This window comes from Narcine bancroftii, chromosome 13, assembly GCF_036971445.1.
Source record: "Narcine bancroftii isolate sNarBan1 chromosome 13, sNarBan1.hap1, whole genome shotgun sequence".
Taxonomy (NCBI): domain Eukaryota; kingdom Metazoa; phylum Chordata; class Chondrichthyes; order Torpediniformes; family Narcinidae; genus Narcine; species Narcine bancroftii.
In genome coordinates, this window is record NC_091481.1 from 1,758,738 (window position 1) to 1,780,372 (window position 21,635).

General features: G+C 43.3%; 1 protein-coding gene across 2 annotated transcripts in view; it reads left to right on the forward strand.

Moving 5' to 3' along the window:
* The window catches only part of cdnf (cerebral dopamine neurotrophic factor), a 49,850-nt gene that overhangs the window by 14,179 nt on the left and 14,036 nt on the right, over window positions 1-21,635 (forward strand). The window contains exon 4 of one of the 2 annotated variants that reach the window (XM_069909886.1): window positions 15,736-15,979. In XM_069909886.1, coding sequence (XP_069765987.1) covers window positions 15,736-15,979 — 244 coding nt within the window. Of the gene's footprint in view, window positions 1-2,618; window positions 2,885-15,735; window positions 15,980-21,635 lie in introns of those variants that run through there. The other variant, XM_069909887.1, reaches the window with a different exon arrangement.

A 21,635-nucleotide genomic window follows, 5' to 3' on the forward strand; every position in this document is an offset into this window, starting at 1 on the left:
CTGGAGAAACTCTGCAGGTCAAACAGTGTACTTTCTGCAGTAAAGATACAAAACCAATGTTTCACGCTTGAGTCCTTCGTCAAGGTTTGAGCAAAATGTGGGCAGGCGTGTGAATGGGAAGATTGAAAACGACAACCTCGCACTCATTGTCACCAAAAGCAAGGAGCTGATTGTTGGTTTCAGGAAGGAAATACCAGAGGTTTACAATCCAGAGATCATTGGGGGATCAGAGGTGAGCAAATTTAAGTTCTTGGGATTCACCAGCTCACAAGATTTTTCCTAGAGCCAACACAATAATGGCGTTGTGAAGAAAGATGTCAGTATCTCTACTTCCTTAGGAGTTTGCAGAGATTTAGTATGACATCAGAAACTCTGGCAAATTACTACAGAGGTGTGGTGGAAAGTGTGCTGATCAGCCTGGTATGGGGGCACCAACACCCCAAGCAGAAAGCCCTCCAAAGGTAGTGGATACAGGCCAGGACATCACAGGCAAAACTGTCCCCACCATTGAGAACATCTACAGGGAACGCTGCCATCAGAGAGCAGCAGCAATCATCAAAGACCCACATCACCCAGTACACGCTCTGCCCTCGCTGCTGCCATCAGGAAAGAGTGCCACAAAACTTGTACCACCAGGTTCAGAAACAGCTGCTCCCCCTCCACCAGACTAATCAGGGATTCATTTATGGAGTCTTGTGCATTTTTTTTCCCTCCTCTCTGTATTGCACAGTTTCTTTACTTTTCTTTTTGTTTACATGTATACACTGTGTACAGTTTTTTAATGCTTGACCAATAAGTGGTAATTGTGCCCCACCCACAGGAAAAAGAATCTTAGGCTTGTATGTGTTGTCATGTATTTACTCTGACAATAAATCTGAAATCTGATTAAGGGCTCATATTGGTTCTGTATCTTTATCTTTGCTCTATAAAGTATGGTGTGTGACCTGCTGAGTTTCTCCAGCTTTGTGCTTTTACTTCAACTATGATGTCTGCAGACTTTAGTGTTTTGAAGCTAGTTGCACAGTGGCAGGTGTTGGAAGGTGCTGCCAAGGTGGATGTGGATCAAATCGCATTTACACAGCCACGTGAACATATGGATAGAGCTCATCAACTCAGGATTTGTTTCTGGTCAGCACAGCACAGATTCCATGGGCTGAAGGGCCTGTGTATGTGCTGTACTTTTCTGTGTTAAGTGGCCTCATACTTGGGACTACAACTAAATTGCAAGTCGTGGCCTGAACAAAATTTCCAAGTAAAGAAAATTACCTTGAAAGTTTCACAAATAATCTGTATTGGATCCAGACACTGTTTCCAGGCAGAAATCCTCCCTTCAGCCATCTCATCCCAGCAGGCTGACGATTCAGTCCACTGCCAAATGATTCTTTGGACTCAGCTGAGGTATTGAATTGAGGTCCCTTCGGTTGGTTCAGGGAATCGAGCAAAAACTTTGAAAGTGCCCTCTTGCACTACCTCAGCATAAAGGAGCTGGCTGCAACTGATGCCCAGACTTCCCTTCTAAATTTGGTGTTAATGTGTTGGTATTGCCTGAGGACACAGAGCTACTTGCTCATCCAAAAGATGTACACCATACAGACTTTGAGGTGTTCCTCTATGGCTGGGTCTAAATTCTTCAACTTCACCACAAAGACAGCAGTAGTTTGAGAAGGGAGCTCAGCTCTAAATAGCTTCAGTTTTAAATGTCAAACCTCTTGATCTGAGACTATATTTTCCCCCTAATTCTAATTTTTTTTTAAATTTTTTATTTTTCACACTATAAACCACATTGATCAAGATGTGGTTTCAAATACAGTGTCGTTTTCTCCCCCCCCCCTTCCCATCCCACCCTCCATACCTCCCCTTCCATTCATTTAAAGTTCAGAATCTAAGATGCATTAAACCCATCAAACAATGTTGTCATTCAATAAAAATAAACAAGAAATTCCACTGAGTCAATTCTTTTCATTTCCTTCTCCTTAATTCTAATTCTTAATGCCAGAGGAAAACCCTCTTAGCATTACTCTTATGACCTGTAAGTGTCTTGTGTTTCACTGACCTCTCATTCCTCCAAACTCTGTTCCTAATATCTCTGTATAGGCCACTTCCTTTGCTACATCCCATGAGTCTCCTTTGTCTTCCCTTGGAGCCCACATCTCCTTCTAGAATGAGATCAAAAGTCTTTCTCTGGCACCTGCCTGAAATCCTCAAAGCGATATTTCTGACTATTCCAATAAAGACCCATCTACTCCTGTTCCTGGAACCCCAACAACTGGTGGTAGCTTGACTCCTCCAGGAGTTGGGTGCAGAGCACTTGTTAACCTCATGAACTGTAAACCAGATGTAAGTAATAACTAACTGTTCACATTTTGTTCCTAATTGAAAGATTAATTTCTAAGAATCTGCCATGGTAATTTTGTGACAATATCAGAACTTTGTGGTAAATCTTGGTTTTGCTTTTCACACTAGTATTTCATTGAGTAGTGGAACAGAAACATGATTATTGGAGTTGATGGACTGGGTGTTCTGCATGAGGTGGAATGTCAGTCTTGGCATTTGTCTCCCTTTTATTTCAGTGTGGTTAAATCTTTACATTAAAATTCCACTTTGTTTTGTTGCCTCAGACAGAAAATTAAATTTCAATAAAGCTGAACTGTCCAAGCTACGAGTGGCTGAACTGAAGAGGATTCTCGACAACTGGGGAGAGAAATGCTTGGCTTGTGCAGAAAAAATAGAGATCATCAATTTAATCTTGGAATTGGTGCCAATATACGAGTCTAATCAACTAGATTTAAATTCTGATCTATAAAGAATTGTCTACATTTTTTAAAATCTGAAATTCACCTCTTTAAATATAACATGTGCAATAAAGAATATTTTTTCAATTGAATCCTGCGTATTTGGTTACTCAAGTTGGTTATGTATTTGTTCCTGAGATGCTTGTTTGATTATTAACCACTTTGCTTACTGCAAGCAAAGGGCCTGTTACCGTGCTGAATCTTCAAACTCAAATTAAAACTGCAGACCCGGTTCAGGAGAGGCCAATGAAGAATTCATGGGCTTGTTGATATAATTCTGTCGAATTTCAGATTTATTCAGTTTTTAAATTTATTGTCAGAGTACATACATGATATCACATACAACCCTGAGATTCTTTTCCCTGTGGTCGAGGCAGAATTCCCACTTATTGGTAGTGAACAATGTACATGTAAACAAAGAAAGAAACGTAAACAGATAAGAAATGTAAACCAACTCTGCAATACAGAGAGAATTTGAGCTGTTCGGTAATGAATTTTCACTCAGTGTGATGATCATCTCATCCACTCCCTTTCCCTGCTTTATGTCCTGGAGGTCTTCTCCCCTCTTCAGTCTTCAAAAAGGTCCCAACCTGCAACATTGCCTGACAGCAGATGTAATATCGCTGGCTCTCCACGCAGCTTGGGATCATCTCGAAAACAGCAATTCATACATACAGCTGCACTTCGACTACAGCTCAGCCTTCAACACCATTATTCCCTCAATGCTGGTCAAGAAGCTACAAACTCTAGGCCTCTGTACCACACTCTGTGACTAGATCCTTGACTTTCTCATCAGGAGACCACAATCAGGACAAATTGGAAACAACGTCTCCTCACTGATTATCGACACAGACGTATCCCAAGGATGCGTGCTTAACCCACTGCTCTACTCGTTATACACCCACAACAGTGTGGCCAGGCAAAATTCCAATGCCATCTACAAGATTGTCGATGATCCCACAGTTGTCGGGAGAATCACATGGCAATGAAGAAGCATTCAGGAGGGAGATCGATCATGTTGTTGAATGGTGTAACATCAAAAACCTTGTGCTCAACATCAGCATAACCAAGGAGATGATTGTGGACTTCAGGAGGAAGTCAGGGGAGCACAACCCAGTCCTCATCGAGGGCTCAGTAGTGGAGACGGTCAAGAACTTCAAATTCCTGTGTGTCAGCATCTCTGAGGATCTGTCCTGGAGCCTCCACGTTGATGCAATTACAAAGAAGGCTCGCCACCGGCTATACTTTGTGAGTTGTCTGAGGAGATTCCATATGTCATTGAAGACTCTTGTAAACTTCTATGGGTGTACCGTGGAGAGCATTATAATTGGTTGCATCGCTGTCTGGTATAGAGGTGCCAACTCAGGACAAGAATAAATTCCAGAGGGTTGTTAACTCAGCCTGCAACATCACAGGCACCAGACCTCACTCCATGGAGGACACTACATGAGGCGGTGCCTTTTTTAAAAAAAAAAGCTTCTACCCTCAGGAGCCCCACCACCCAGGCCATGCCCTCTTCACTTTGCTACCATTGGGGAAAAAGGTCCAGGAGCCTGAAGATGAGCCCTCAGTGGCGCAAGGACAACTTCTTCCCCTCTGCCATCAGATTCCTGAATAATCAATGAACCACAGACACGGCCTTTTTGTGAGCTATTATTTTTATAGTAATGTACGATGCTGCAGCAAATCACCAAATTTCATGACTCGTTTGTGAGAATAAATTTGGATTCTGATTTGCTGAGCCCCTCTCATGCACTGTCCATTAACTGTGGTTGATTTTTTTTTTGTTTGCAGCAGAAGATAGACAAATGGTTAAGGTTAATGTTGCTTGAATGCTGGTGGAGAGTTTTAAGAATGCTCTTGGTAATTTACTGCAGAAAATATTTGCCAACAAAAGTGATTTTTTTTTAAAGCAAATTTAATGGCGGATGTGGTGTCAGTCAGCAAAAGAGTGGGGAATAATTGGATTCATGCTCCATTTGACAAGGCACAATTAGCGGTGGCTCCCCATCTCCTGGGCGTAGCATTCACCAGGTTTAATGGCTTGCTTGAAGTAACAAGCTCTGTGTCCCATCTTCCCAGTGACTTCATGTCTGGGAAGGTGGGAAGTGAAGGTTGGGAGTAGATGGTCTGGATAGATTTTGCTCCATAATGAGCAAAGTGGAAATCATCCACTTTGGATTGGGAATAAAAAGGTGGGATAGTTTTTTTTTTAAATAAGCAGAGGAATGTAACATAGAAATTGCTACAAGAGATGTAAAGCACAAAATTTAAGGTAGGTCATTGTGAGGGTAATTTAAAAAAAAGTCTATTCATGAATCGTTCTGTATATCAGGAGTCAACAAGGCATTGAGGAATGTTGGCTGAGTCAAGGTCCTGGCAGCCCCTGAAAAGATTTCTGTTAAGTCCAGCACTTGGCCTGTCCTGCCCACATCTTAGTTGTGAAATTTCAAGGCCGTGGAGCTTGTCGTGGGACATTCTGGACAGCATCTCGTGCAGATTAAGTTGCCTCAGTGCTGTAAGTGACCAATGAATGTGAGAGTTGGTGCCAAGTAGAGATATTGTGGTTAAACTTGTGTCAACCTGGGGCACCCAGCCAAAGACCAATGGTGGAGTAACGCTCCTGCTCATTGGAGAGTGAATCAAGCCACATACAAACTAATTAGAACTCTTCACACCTGCTTCACCTTTCTTTGAAAATTATGCTTCAGTTTGAACTCAGATATAAGCTGACTTTTCCAGCCTCAAAGTTAAAGGTCTCATCTGAACCATTAATTACCTGTTTTATGTGGGAGCGGATGACAATCGTTCATGGATACATTATAACTACCGTGACATTGGGGTGGGGGTATACATGCCTGGCCTTCACACAGGGTCAGGTGTACTTAATGTGTCCCAATTCCAATTGTACATTTTAGCCTCCCCCACACTAAATTAGTTGAGCTTCCCAATCGTGTGGCAATGATAAATATCCCAAGTGTGGCCTCACCAGAGTCTTGGTTGCAGAATGTTTGCAGCTCTGATCACCTGGCACAGGGATAAACATCATGAAGCTGGACAGGATGCAGAAAAGATTTGTGAGGAAGTGGATGAGACAGGATAGCTTGAAATATAAGGAGATGCTGGAGATCCTGGGACTGTTTTCCTTGGAGTGTAGGAGGCAGAGTGGTGATGTACAAAGGTTTATAAAATCGTGAGGGTCATCAATAAAGCAAATAGTCTTTTTTTTTCCCCAAAGCTAGAAGGCATAGATGCAAAAGGATCCTGACCTGAGGGGCATATTTTCCACATGGGGAACAATTAGAATAAATATAGGCAGCTATGTGGATAAGAAAGGTTTAGGGTGTATGGGTTGAATACAGGGAAATGGGATGGAGGGGCTGTTTCTGTGCTGTAAAATGGACTATTCTGGCAGTGATAGGATTTGAAAGCCTTACTTTGCAGTTCTTCAAGTACAAGTTGCAGCCTTTTGTGCATCTTGGTACAATGTGCTGCCATCTCTCCTGCACCACACACAAGTGTAGGGTCTCTTGAACTTGAGGACAGCAGATCATGGCAACAAGTTGAAAATCCCTGGCACCTTCTTCTCCATGTAGCTGGTCGAGGAGGAGAATTCTTTGAGCTGATTGCTTCAGATGCAAGAACTGCACTGGTTTTAACAGTTTTCCAAGTGTTTTTGCAGGGGACATCTCATGTGTTTTAAGGATTTAAAAAAACCTTGTAATATGTTTCCTAAATCTCTTTAGTTTGATCACATTGTTAATACAAAGTGACCTGTATTTTAATTCTTAACTTTGAAATGTAGATGCTTTTACACCAAAGTGCGTCAGCCAATTTGCATACAGCAAATTCCCTTGATTTTTTAAATAGTTATGTTAGTTGAGTAATTAAGATTCAAGATTCCTTGATGGTTATGTAATAAACCGGTCTAATATTACACAAAATCACCTTTAGTCTGCCCTAAGGCAGACAAATTCTCCATCAGCAGAAGTTGCCTGAGACTCTTGCAGTCAGAGAAAGAGAAGCAAAGGAAAAGGGGAAATCCCCTTGTTCTTGATCTGGAATTGTGGGACCTTTTCCATCTATCAGATGTCCTTGGTTTTTAATATCTCATCTGTTCAGGTTCATTGGCACGTGTAGCGAGATGCGATAATAAATGTTGTTTTCAGAGTTGGACACAATTATAGTTTTTAAAAATTAAAAGAAACTCCTTAAATCTGGTGGCCCCAAATCTCTCACACGGTGGAAATGTAGGGGTGTGTGTCTGGGGTGGGATGGATCTGTTAATATGTTGGCTGCTTTCTTAAGGCAGTGGGAGATGTAGATGATTGATGGAGGGGAGTGCGTGATGGTCTGAGCCATATTCTCAACCCTCAGCAGTTTCAAAGTTAAGAACTACACTTCAGGTCTTGGGCAGAGCAGTTCCTGTCCCACACAGAGAAGCACCCTGACCGGCTGCTCTCAGGGGTGCACCCGTACAGGTTGTTGAGGGATACAGGTGACATACTGAATTTCGTCTCGCTTCTGAGGCAAGAGCATTCCCTTAGAACCACCTTGATTTCTCAGTCTAAATCCTCTAATTGCAAGGCAAGAATACCACAAAATAGTTTTCAGTGAACATTTGAAATGGTCAACTCATTGGGCACTAATTTATGTATTCTATTTGTACAAAAGTTATTTTAAAGTGGTTGTTGAAATCATGATTGGCCACCAGAGGGTGCTTTAAACCAAAATTGTTAGTGTGTTATGTTGAAGAGATTACGATTTTACTACTTAAATATTTTGCTATAATCCTCTTTTTATTTTTTAAAATCTGGAATATTGAGCATCCCAAAAGCTCTGTTAACTTGTATAAAGATCAAAAAGCAAAAAAAAACAGAGGCTGGAAATTTGAATGAAAATGTAATGTGCGCATCATGTTCAATGCAGACTTGATAGGCTGAAGGGCCTTTTCCTGTGCTGTACTGTCCTGTGTTTAAAAACAGGTTAGCCAGCGTTTGTCTCTCTCTCTCTATAGATGCTGCCTGACCTGCTGAGTAGTTCCTGCATTTTCCATCTTTAAAAAAGGTTAGCTATTTTAACAAGCAATGTCTTCATTTGTAGATCTTTAATGTGGCAAAAAACTCCTGAAGTACTTCACAAATAAATCCAGGCAAAGATGGTAAAGCTCTAACAATCCAGAATGCTCCAGACATTGTTTAATGATGATAATACATTTGTCATTTATATTAACAAAGTACGTAAAAAAATGTCTTAAAAAAGCAGCCTCTATCCTCAAGGACCCCTACCACCCAGGACATGCCCTCGTCACTGTGCTACCATCAGGAAAAAGGTCTAGGAGCCTGAAAACGAGCCTGCAGCGGCACGGCTTCTTCCTCTCCACCATCAGATTCCTGAATGATCAATGAACCCCAGGCACAGCCTCACTGACTTCATGCACTACTTTTATTTATTTTGTAAGGTGATTTATATGAAGGTTTGCCCTGTGATGTTGCTGCAAAACAAGGAATTTCGAGACTTGTTCATGACAATAAATTCAGATTCTGTGCTGAAATTCTTCTTGTTGCAGCTGACCATGTACTTCATGAAAGCTACAAAAGACATAGACATAGAAGATAGGAGCAGGAGTAGGTCATTCGACCCTTCGAGCCTGCTCCACCATTCAACGAGATCATGGCTGATCGTAAAGTTCAGTATACATTAATTTAAAAATAGATACAAAGGATAGGTGAATAATAATTATTCAGTAATCAGAGTGGAAGAAAAAAGTGGCATTACAATAGTACAGTCCATGATTTGTGTAACAGGGAAGGCTCAAGAGCCTGATAGCCAATCTTCAACCGGGTCAACAGGTTTCTGCACCTTCTGGCCAAAGGGAGCAGTGAGAAGAGGTTGTGATTGGGGGTCCTTTATGACGTCGGCTGCCTTCTTGAGGCAGCACACCTCACACTAATGTCTTCAGGGGTGGGAGGGGGTGGTGGGAGTTCAGATTTGTCATGAACCTGGCTATGTTTGCTACCTTCTGCAGCCTTCATCGTTGCTGAACTGGCAGGATTTCTAGATTGTTGGATATCATTTCTGGTAATGCTTCAAGAGATGTTATAGTTGCTTTTTTTTTAAAGATGTAACACAGTATTACAAACACAGTGTAATGGGGTAAGTTTAAATGGAATGTGGACATGGGAAAGTGAAAGCCACAAAGGTGATAGAATGAGGTAGTTCTGGAACATTGAACAGCCCATGAAGTTGTGCCGACAAATATAAACTTGCGGAAAAAAACCTACCTCATAACCCTCTATTTTTCTTTGATCCATATGTCTGTCTTAAGAGTCTCTTAAATACCCCCAATGTTCCAGCTTCCTCCACCATCCCAAGCACCCACAACTGTTTTTTAAAAAAATCCTTACCCCTCGTGTCTCCCCTAAACCTTTCTCCCTTCATTTTGTACACATGTCCCCTGGTGTTGGCTATTCCTACCCTGGGAAGCGGGCACTGGTTGTCCACCTTATCTATGTCTCTCATAATCTTGTAAACCTCTATGATGTCTTCTCTCATCCTTCTTTGCTCCAAAGAGAAAAGTCCTAGCTCTGCTACTCTTGCCTCATAAGACATTTCCCAATCCAGGCAACGTCTTGGTAAATCTCCTGTGCAAAAGCATCAAACCACTGGAAAATAGGTGATGTGGGAGGGGGTGAACAGGACTGAGACGAGAATTATTCCACAGATAGAGAACAAAGTAAACCGTGAACATACACAAGGACAGCGTTTACCTGGAGGGAGATGAGGGAGAAGTTCAACCACAATTTGAAGAGGTGGACTGTTCCAGTTCCTGTCCATGGAAGAATAGAGTAACCGCAATGTCCTGGTGTGGGACTGCAGTGTGGAGAGGTTGGGGTGAAGGTGACAGTACCAGAAATGGAGCCCTTCATCAGGGATGCTAAATATCAAGCAGACTCCAAAATCAGAAGATGGGGGGAGGGGAAGCAGGGAAAAGAGGACAGGTTTACAGGTGATAGATGAATGCAGGTGGGAGGGGAAAGGAAGGAACTGAGATGTGATGGTGAAGGGGCAGACCCCTGTCATAATAAATTAAAACAGCACCGCAATCTGATATTGTGGGAAAGGAACTTCCCCTGAAACACACTAAATGGCGGAGGTGCTGTAACACCAATGCTGCCACTGGTTTGAACCCGGAAAAGTGAGGAATGGAGACACAGCAATTCTTTGCAGGGTCCGACTACCCGGTCCTGATGCAGGCGGCTCCATACAGTCTTTAATCGTCCTGTTAAAGGAGCCAACAGTAAAATTCTGCAACCGCGGAAGTCTATGCCCAAAATGGCAGTGCCTGTGCTCGGTATCAGCCACGAGGGTTTGCAGACTCTGGGGGGAGCAGTGGACTGGCACAGGGCACCAGTAACTGGGAATACAGGGAACTAATTTCCCTGAAAGAAAGTGAAACCCAATCTCTGGTAAAAGCTGGATGATTAGTTTGTAAAGTATATATAGCAAAGGAACATTTAATTTGTAACAGCAGGTGTTTTAATATCCTCAATCAAATGTCTGTCGCCTCAAACCCCCTCCCCTCATTGTTACAGAGTCTCTAAGACGAGCAAAGCTTTGAAAATGGTTTGAAGCAATTTATGATGTTTAACATCAATCAAAGTCCATGTTATTTTATAGAAAGATTTATTGTTGGATCTACCAGCAAATGGAATCTTTTCCACAATTCAGCCGATCAAATCTGCCTTCCCATTCAATCATGAGCTGACCCATTTTCCTAGTCAGCCCCACTGCCCGGCCTTCTCCCCATAATTGTTGATCCCCTGGTCAATCAAGAACCTATCAATCTCTGCCTTAAGCACTCTCAATGATTTGCCCATGCTGTTCATATTGGCATCTCGTGGTTCATATAAAGTGTTTGGCCTTCCAAAGCAAGTTGGTTTTGGAGTTGAGGTAACTGGAGGTTCTTGCCACTCTTGTATACTGAACGTAGAAGTTCTCGAAAGTGGTTATCCCAAAATTAAATGAGGAAAGAAAATCCAGGAAACATCCAGCAGGTCAGGCAGCATCCGTGAAGTAAAGCTTCAAGGAGTTATGAGCTGAAACGTTAACTCTGCTGCTCTGCCCACAGCTGCTATCTGTCTTCTTACAATCATTCTACCCTCCTATATTTCTAACACCATCAGAATTATTATTTTGTACCACCTTAAGTATGGGTTGACTTGACTGGATAGTACATAAAACAAAGCTTTTCACTCTCTTAATGCATATGACAATAAACATTTCTGTTTCCAGCATGCTTTTTGCCTCTGACTTCTATCAACTGCAGTATTCTGTTTCTCAGTTTCAGCATTGGTTCTCTCCCTCCTCTCATTCACCTCCCTCTATTTCCAGTACATCTCTCAACTAGCCTTCACCCTCTCTCTGCTGACACCACTGCCACCTGCTTCCCACTCAATCCAGGTCGCACCCTATCACAGACATTCTCTTTGTTCTCTCCACCCTTTCTCTCTTTTTTAAATTTACAGCATGGTAGAAGCTGATCCTGGCCATTTTAACCCACGCCAAGTACTATTAATGTAAGATCTAGATTGGTTCAATATAATTTCTTACATCAATTATATTTAACAACACAAAAATTGAATAAAATGAAATCAGATTTATCAGATCAATGTTTTAGGTATGGTGAAGAGACAGGTACTTTTTTTTTACACTCAATTTGGTCATATTCTAAGTCCCTTTTTGGACAAGCTTAGGGAAATTTTTAGAACAAGTTACAGGTGTAGTATTCCCATTAAACCCAGATATTGGGGAATATAGAAGGAACACGACTGAAGCTGAAATTATCAATTTATCAAATGAAATTTGTTAAAGTAGCAGTAGTGAGGAAATGTATTGCAGTGAATTGGAAATCGGATTCATATTTATGTATGGGAAGATGGAATGCAGAAATTCAAAGATGGATTCCTTTAGTGAAAATTACATATAACTTGAGAAATAAATATCTTATATTTTTGCGAATTTGGAGCCCGTATAAATATGTAGAAATGCTCCTCCAGCGTCTTGAGTCCTGCATTAACCTTCTTCCTTAAAGTGAATTGACTCTATAAAATCTGTTTAATTCCAATGTGTTGGAACGCGATGCTCCAGGCAATCCCAGGTACCATACTGCTTCTTTCTTCTTTCTTTTTATTACTTCTTTCTTTTACTATTTCTAACTTTTGGCACATATATACTTTTATAAGGGTGGTGTGGGCTGGAAAGGCCTGGTACTATGCTGTATCTCTTTATTAAACATGAAAATAACTTGAGATGGACAGTAGGTGAATACATCTGTCGCAAATATCCTAGATCAGTGGTTCTCAACCTTTTTTTCCACTCACATACCACCGTAAGTAATCGCTTACTAATCACAGAGCAGCTTGTCAAGTTTATTGTCATCTGATTGTATAAGTGCAATGCAACGAAACAGTGTTCTTGGTGCAAAGTATTCATCTATACAAATAAATAAATTTTGTTTTATGAATATGAGTGTCTCGGAGGGTGAATGTGAGCAGTTCCTTTGGTCGTTCAGCATTCTCACCGCCTGTGGGAAGAAACTGTTTCTCAGCCTGGTGGTGCTGGCTTTGATCCTCCTGTATCTCTTCTCTGATGGGAGTAGCTGAAAGATGCTGTGTGCAGGGTGGAAGGGGTCCTCATTTATAGTTTTTAGACTGCAGGCATGTAATGACACAATCAAGGAATTGTGCTGCCACACGGACAGTCGAAAAAGGAATGTGCATAAATTTGGAGTCAATTCCTGTGCCATGATTTATCCTGAAGTATCCCTACAACATTTTGGAGGGAGCCTGCAATGTAAATTGTACCGGAAAAATTTGTTGTCGGTCAACCACTCTACTGCACATCCAACCCCTGGCACTCATTGCCAACATTGCAGTCTAAAAATCATAAATGATTTTGCTTGCCCTCTTCAGAAAATGATCCTGATAGATTGCATCAATGGGGGGGGGGTTAGAGGGAGACTCCAGTGATCTTCTCTGCCACTCCTATGATCCTGTGGATTGACGCCCGATGCCAAAGGTGCTCTGTGGTAAATTTCTGTAAGAGATTAGTTAAGGTGGTAAGTGAGTGGAACAAAAAGGCTGAGAACCACTGTCCTAGATATTACTACACATCTTGAATATGGAAGGGTCATATCCCAGCAGCTCCTCCATTCCCCCAACAACACAGAATGTTGGGGCCTTGTTGACGTAGTGCCACACAACCTTGTGTCTTCACTGCTCTGTTCGTCTGCTCACTTGACCTGGTAGACGGAACTGAGAGGGGAATTGAGATAATACCCTTTGTGTTGGTCTGTTTTTAATGAACCTCAGGGAACACCTTTTATGATGCAAATCTACAGCTCAGAGAAGAGTAATTATCATCTCCTCCTCAGGGACACCACAATGCGTTTTTAATGCACTCAGTGTGGAAAAGAAAAAGACAACAGCTGTGAGCTTCCCCGGATGGATCTTTAGTATCAAATTCATTGAAGAATAAAAAAACATTGCACTCTCATCTCGGCTTAGAGATGCTGGTGTTTGCAGCCTTGAAAATTAGCTTGGGATTTCGGTGATTGAATACTCAAGAGTATTTGTATTCCTGCCTTGTTTATTTGGGAATGTGTCACAAGAGAAAGAAAACCAAAGTACTGGACCATTTAGAACCATAGAACATTACAGCACAGAAACAGGCCCCTTCGGTCCTTATAGGCTGTGCCGAACCATTTTTCAGCCTAGTTCCACTGACCTGCACCCAGTCCATAGCCCTCCCATCCATGTACCTGTCCAAATTTTTCTTAAGTATTAAAATTCAGCCCGCATTCACCACTTCAGCTGGCAGCTAGTTCCACACTCCCACCACTCTCTATGAAGAAATTCCCCTGAATGTTCCCCCTAAACTTTTCTCCTTTCACCCTTAATCCATGTCCTCTGGTTTATATCTCACCTACCCTCAGTGGAAAGAGCCGATCTGCATTTACTCTGTCCAACCCCATCATAATTTTAAAGACCTCTATCAAATCTCCCCTCATTCTTCTACCCTCCAGGGAATAAAGTCCTAACCTTTTAACCTTTCCCTGTAACTCAGTTCCTGAAGTCCGGGCAACATCCTAGCAAACTTTCTCTGCACTCTTTCTATCTTCTTGATAACTTTCCTGTAGTTAGGTGACTAAAACTGCACACAATACTTCAAATTTGGCCTCACCAATGTCTTGTACAACTTTACCATAAGATCCCAACTCCTGTACTCAATACTTTGATTTATGAAGGCCAATGTGCCAAAAGCTCTCTTTATGACCCTGTCCACCTGTGATTTGAGACATCAACATGCAACATTAACCCCATTTTTCTACAAATGCTGCTGGATTTTCTGAATAATTTCAGTAATTGTTCTTATTTCAGATTTTTTTATTGAGGAAGGATGTAAAGTCCAGAGGAGGTTCACCAGGTTGATTCCAGAGATGAAACGTTAGCCTATGAGGAGACTGGACTTGCTGGAATTTAGAAGAATGAGAGGGGATCTTCTAGAAATATGTAAAATTATGAAAGGCAAAGATAACATAGAGGTAGGTAAATTGTTCCTATTAGTGGGGGAGACTAGAACTAGGGGACATAGTCTCAAGATTCATGGTGGTAGATTTAAGATGAAGATGAAGAGGAACTGCTTTTCCCAGAGGGGGGTGAATCTGTAGAATTTGCTGCCCATTGAAGCAATGGAGGTGACCTCAGTAAATATATTGAAGACAAGCTTGGATAGATTTTTACATCATAGAGGAATTAAGGGATATGGGGAAAAGGCAGGTTGGAGGAGATGAACCATGATCTCATTGAATGGCAGAGCAGGCTGAACAGGCTGGATGGCCGACTCATGCTCCTATTTTTTATGTCCTAATACGACTTTCTCTTCATAAATCTTTGTTGCCTTCACTGTTTTCTAAGAGTCATGTGACATTAATGAAATCCCAGCATTTTTCCTGCTGCTGGTGTCAGCTGATTGATTCCTGCTTTCCCACTTTCTCTCTCTCTTATCAATAATGAGGTCATATTTGCAACCTTCCAATTTGTGGGAATAATTCCAAAACGTTTGGAATTTGGGATATCTCAGTGCATCCGGTGTCTCTGGGAGAGGTTCTGATTCACAACTCCACAGATCCAGCTTCAATCCGAACCTAGGATGCTGTTGATATGGAGTTTGCCGTTTTCCCCAACATTTCCTATATAAAGATCTTCTTGCAAAGAATTATTTTTTAAGTGCCTGGGTCCAGCTTCAGTTTTGCTTCAAATGGTCGTGCGGAGCTGACAAAGAATTCCCTTGAGGAATTAGCTGACGAGACAATTAAAATTTTGTTCCTTGTTTGATTTTTGTGCAATGTTTTTGGCCTGAGATCTACTCTGAAACACCAGCAGACAGAAATGAACAGGGGCAAAATGCGAGGTGGTACTGTGTGTTTGTAGTTGAGGTCTTGAAGCATTCCTCAGCTGGATACCAACGCTATTAAATATATATAGCCTGGCAGAAATTGGAAGAAACTCTATGAACGATAGATAAATGTTTTCTTTATTCTAGAAATTCAATATTTAGTAGCTGTAATCTGAGAGCTGTGTTTTTCAAGAATAATATAACTGGATTGTTATTGTGTACTTCAATAGCCTGGCAGATCAGTCTACAGGTACATGTTCTTATCGGGTAATATAAAACGTATGCTGCAGGGTCTCAGAAGCCTCATCAATTCACCTGACACCACAGGTTGGGCAGGGGAAGACCTATTGTGACATCACACGCATTTCTCTTGGTGTGTACACTTCCCGACTGCAGTGCATGGATCCAAAGCTCCCAGCGAGTTGTGGTCTGAGGTCCATCCTTAGATTCCTCACTGAACAATGCATTCTTTTCCCTGTTCCAGCCTCTTCCACTGTTTCCGAATTGGTGGCGAGGTTCCTCCCACTGACCAGCTGGACAGTAACTCCACGCCAGGGGCACGTGCATCAGCTCAGCTGGAAGGCGTCTTTGTGCAGCCAAGGGCGAAGATGCTGGAGTTCACTTTTGCCAGCACCTTTGACACCCTCGGTGCTAATGGCAAGAGCAGCCCAGAGCATGGCTCAGAGAACAGGGAACTCCAACCTCCACTCCAGACCAGTCGCCAGGCGGTGAGTGATCAGCCCAGATCCTGGCTCTTTATGTGCTTGATGTCTCCGCTTCCTATAACCAGTTAAGACAGATGAGACTAGAATTTTGGGATACAGCCTCAAGATTCGAGGGAGTAGGTTTAGGACAGAGATGAGGAGGAGCAGCTTCTGCCAGGGAGGAGTAAGTCTGTGCAATTGTCTGCCAGGGAAGCAGTGGAGGCTGCCTCACAAATTGAAAATGTGGATAGATAGATATTGCGTGGTAGGGGAATTAGGTATCATGGGGACTAGTACTGCACAGGATCAGGCACTTCAGCCTGTTCCGACCACCATGTCCAAATCAAACTAAGCTTCTGCTGCTTGTACTGATAGATATCCCTCTATCACCTTCAGATTCATGTCTATCTAGAATCCTCTTGTTAACTTTCAAGTTAGATTCAATGACTACTCATCTTTCTACATTTCCTGAAGAGAGCTCCAAACTCCTGCCTCTATTTCCATATAGATTCAAGTCTTGGCTTCACTCCTGAAAGGTTTCTGTTCAATTTTTCAGCCCATATCTTAAACATCACCTAGAACGTAGAACACTTCAGCACAGTACAGGCCCTTCGGCCTTCGATGCTGTGTCAACCTATATATTCCTACCAACTAAAACTAAACCCTTCCTACCTCATAACCCTCTATTTTTCTTCCATCCATGTGCCTAACTAAGAATCTCTTACATTCCCCAGTATTTCAGCCTCCACCACCACCCCTGGCAAGGGATTCCAGGCCCCCACAACTCTTGGTGTAAAAAAAACGTACCCCTGATGTCTCCCCTAGACTTCCCTCCCTCCACTTTGTACACACGTCCTCTGGTGTTTGCTGTTATACTCTTCGCAGTCAGAAATTGTTTCTTTTTAAGCTGAACCTTAAATTCCAGGGAACATCATTCTAGTTTCTGTAATTTCTCAATTTAACCTTGTTGGTTAAGGTTGCCTTCTGGTAAATAGTGTAAATTAATAACCCCTTAATGGTCTCCACTTCAGGGCCATTGATGTGGGCAAGGGTATGGGCTCTACCCCTTCTTCTGAAGACTATGCTCAGCTCCCTCTCACTGAGAAAGAGGTTGTTACTGGGCACCAGGTCCAAGACGAGAATGTTCTTGTATTCCGTCTCATCATCATTTGATGTTCAGCCTACAACTGTGGTGTCATGGACAAACTTATGGATGGGGTTGGAGCATTATTTGGCTGCACAGAGGGATTAATAATCACCGATGAAGCAAATGTGATGCTCATGTTCCCTCCTGTTCCTGAACCATCATAGGAAGAGGGAAAGATGGAGGCTGATGATGGTGAGTGTCCTGCTGACAGCTGGAGACATGTCCATGGCCCCCCACATCCTGAGAGCCAAGGTCATGTCTGAGAGCGGGGAATCAGGGATGAAGAGAAAATGCTCCAAACTAACAAAGCCAGTCAGCATCTACAAAGGCAACGTTGAGATTTGGATGTGTGGATGAAAGGAGATTGCAAAGGGTTTCCCTCTGACCAACATGCCACTGTGTTCCTTTCTCCCCCTGGCTGATTTATGAGACTATGAACTAAAGCAATTACACTATATCACTGGTGAAGTCACAAACGTGAATCGATCGGAAGGCTTGCACTGAGCTCTCTCCAGCATTTGTCATTGACGCTGTGGATGTTTTACAGAAGTGTAATTAATGAGGCACCCTCCCCGGATCTGTGAGCTCACTGAGGTTCAATAAACATTCTGGTAGCACAGATCTCTCCTTCCGACTGAATGATAGGAAGTGTACTAGTCGCTAGCTGTAGCTTGATCACATTTGGCTGCATTCTAAGCAGTGAAAGGGGAGGTGAGGGTCAGGATAGTAGTGAAGGTTGCTGTGATGAATGGCCATCTAGCACACCACAGTGTTGTGCTCTTAACGTTAGCAGGAAAATATTAATATTTTCCTTCGTGTTCAGAGATGTGTTTTCACCAACACAATGAACACTTTCAAATTTTATACCAGCATTCTGGTAAGGGGAGGCCTGCCTTGGATTAATTTCAGGGTGATTCAAAACATAAAAATATTAATCTAATCAGCATCTTGTGAAGAACGGATTTTTTAAAAAAAGATAGTTAAGAACACAGTGATATGTTTTGACAGGATATGTTATTTTGAATTGAGGTCTGCAAGTCCTTTTTATGAAATTTCAGTGCTGGAGCAACCAATAGAAAAGGGGCAGCAAGAGCCAGTGATGGCAGTTTGATTGTAGATTACCATCATGTGATAAATGCTCTGATAATTATCTTCGACAGACATAGAGAAGGAGCTCAGAGCTATCTCGCAATGCAAAGTGCCAATTAATGTTTGGCGGAAGGCCACGGAACCTTGCGTGATCCCTTGGAGGCCATGGAAAAGTTGCTCCTGGGCTCTGAAGTGGTTGATGAGGCCAGCGAAGGAGCTGCAGTCTCTGCCACTGGTGGGGGAGAAGGTGCCTCAAGGAATTGGTGGGAGGTGTTGATCCTTCCTCTATTTCTGTTGGGCTTCTTTACGCCCCCCCTCCTCCCCAGAGACTTCCACCACTGTCATTTTGAGTGGAATTGACTGAGTGTCCATGGATCACATGTGCCCTAATCTTCTAGACCAGCCATTCTCAACGGGAGTCACAACTCCTTTCAGTAAAAGTCTTCACTGAGCACCTATGCTCTGTCCATAAAAGTGACAAGGATCTCCCAGTGGGCAACCGTTTCAATCCTACACCCCACTCCCACACTGACATGTCTGTCCGTGGCCTCGTGTACTTGTCAAACCCAAACTACCTGTAAATTGGAGGAGCAACACCTCACTTTCTGTCTGGGCCCTCTCCAACTGGATGGCATTAATGTTGACTTCTCTGATCCACTCCCTGCTCTTCCTCTTTTCTCCCTCTGTCTTCTTCCCTCCAGCTCTTCCCTCTCCATTCACAGAACCTTCCCCCTCCCCTTGTTTCCTGATATGACCTCCCTCCCTTATCCACCTATTACCCCGTGCCTGTGGGACTGTGCTCCTGCCCCCTCCCCCCACCCCCACCATTTGTCCAAACCTTGATGAAGGGCTCGTCCAAAATGTTAGTTAAGTATTTTTACCTTTGCCCTTTAAAGGACACTGTTTGACCTGCTGAGTTTCTGCAGCTTCAAGTTTTTACTTAAGTAAAAGTTTTTTTTCTTTTCTCCTCACATAACATAAATATGTTTTTACATAGTTAGTAAGAAAAAAGTAAAGAAGAAACCAAAACTTGACTCCTTCACAGGGAAGGGGGCTCATAAACTTGGAGCAGAATCATCGGTCGGGGTGCCATAGCCTGATAAAGGTTGAGTCCCATGAGGGACCTTGTTGCATGCTGCCCTAAAGTCCACATAGACAACATCCACCGCCTTCCCCTCATCAATCATATTTATCACTCCCTCAAAATATTCACTCTACGTGTGTGAGACATGACCTCCCTGCACAAAGCAGTGCTGACTAATAACGCTGTGCCTTTGCAGATACAAGTTGACCCTGTCTCTAAGGATCTCCTTTAGTACTTTCCCTCCCACTGATCTGAGGCACACCAGCATACACTGTCCTAGTCTGTCCCTATTGTCCTTCTTAAACAAATAAACAACTTTGGGACCTCACCTGTGACTAAAAAGGATATAAAGCTGTCTGTCAATGCCCCAGCAGCCTTCCCTCTTGCCTCTCCATAACCTGGGACACATCCCATCGGGCCCTGGGGACCTTTCCGCCCTGATTTTCTTCCAAAGACCTAACACTTTCATGGGAATTTCCCATCTCCCCCATCCTTCCCCAAACACTTCCATGGGAATCTCCCATCTCCCCCATCCTTCCCCTGAACACTTCCATGGGAATCTCCCATCTCCCCCATCCATCCCCTGAACACTTCCATGGGAATTTCCCATCTCCCCCATCCTTCCCCCAACACTTCCATGGGAATCTCCCGTCTCCCCCATCCTTCCCCCAAACACTTCCATGGGAATTTCCCATCTCCCCCATCCTTCCCCTGAACACTTCCATGGGAATCTCCCATCTCCCCCATCCTTCCCCCAAACACTTCCATGGGAATTTCCCATCTCCCCCATCCTTCCCCCGAACACTTCCATGGGAATTTCCCATCTCCCCCATCCTTCCCCCGAACACTTCCATGGGAATTTCCCATCTCCCCCATCCTTCCCCCGAACACTTCCATGGGAATTTCCCATCTTCCCCATCCTTCCCCCAACACTTCCATGGGAATTTCCCATCTCCCCCATCCTTTCCCCAAACACTTCCATGGGAATTTCCCATCTCCCCCATCCTCCCCCCGAACACTTCCATGGGAATCTCCCATCTCCCCCATCCTTCCCCCAAACACTTCCATGGGAATTTCCCATCTCCCCCATCCTTCCCCCGAACACTTCCATGGGAATTTCCCTTCTCCCCCATCCTTCCCCTAACACTTCCATGGGAATTTCCCATCTCCCCCATCCTCCCCCCGAACACTTCCATGGAAATTTCCCATCTCCCCCATCCTTCTCTTTGGAGAATACAATCCATTTACAGTTTAAAAAAAGCCCTGGTGTCTGTCACCTATGGGGATTGGTAGGTGGCAGATAAGTGGTGGAGATTGCATGTTGCGTGATTGGTGAACTATTAGGCTGTGCCAATTTTAAACTTTTGTATTTTTTGTGGTTGCTTGAGGCTCCCGGTTGTTTGAATTCCAGATAATGGAGATTTTACTGTACTACTTCACCCACATCCTCTGACTCCCAGCATAAATCCCCTCCTTGTTTATAATGTGAGTACAAATTGCATTCGGATTCTCCCTCATTCCACTTGCCAAAGAGATTTCGTGGCCTCTTCTAACCCTCTTAGCTCCCTGTTTGAGTTCTTTCCTGCTGTCTTGATATTCCTCCAGGGCCCTGACTGATTTCAGCTTCCTCAACCTGACATCTGTTTCTATGAATCGTTTCACTTATCCAGTGGTAATAACACTTGATGTGTCTGTGCTGAGAATGCCACATATGCCGTGGCATTCCGTTTTAGTGCCTGGCAGCGAGGGAAGTCCCCAGTAGAGGTCTCTGTACAATGGAGTCCTTCCTCTTTGCATCGGGGACCTGGGGTGGAGAGTGATGCTATGTAACTGCTTCAAGTCAGTTCACCAACACCCGGCCGCCTGTCACTTTTGTGTACATGAAGGGGCTGTTCCTCGAGCTTTGGCTGGGCTTCAGCCCCACGCTCCTGATCTACAGCCACCCGATGCACGGGGGGTGGGGGTGGCTCGGACGCCACCCTTGTGGGGGCTGTTGCTAGGCCTGGCAAAACTGGCTATTCAAAGATCGAGACAGTGGGTGGTTGAGGATTCAGGCCAAACTGACTGCCTGCCCCTCTTTCAGGGTTATGTCCAAGTCCATGCGATGTTGGAGCGGGAGCACGTGGTGTCCAAGGGGAGAGTGGGCAGATTCCTGGAACGGTGGGCCTCTCAGGGGATCACATGTGTGGTTAATGATGAAAATTGTGTTTCAATTTTAAGTGAAATACTGTGTATTATACTGTGTAGTCGTGACTACTGCTTCTCATGGGTTTTTGCCACACGTTATTGGTGGTTTTTAGTTATAGCTCCGTGTTTGTTTTGTGTCTTGTAATGTTGTCGTTTTAAATAAAGCTTGTATG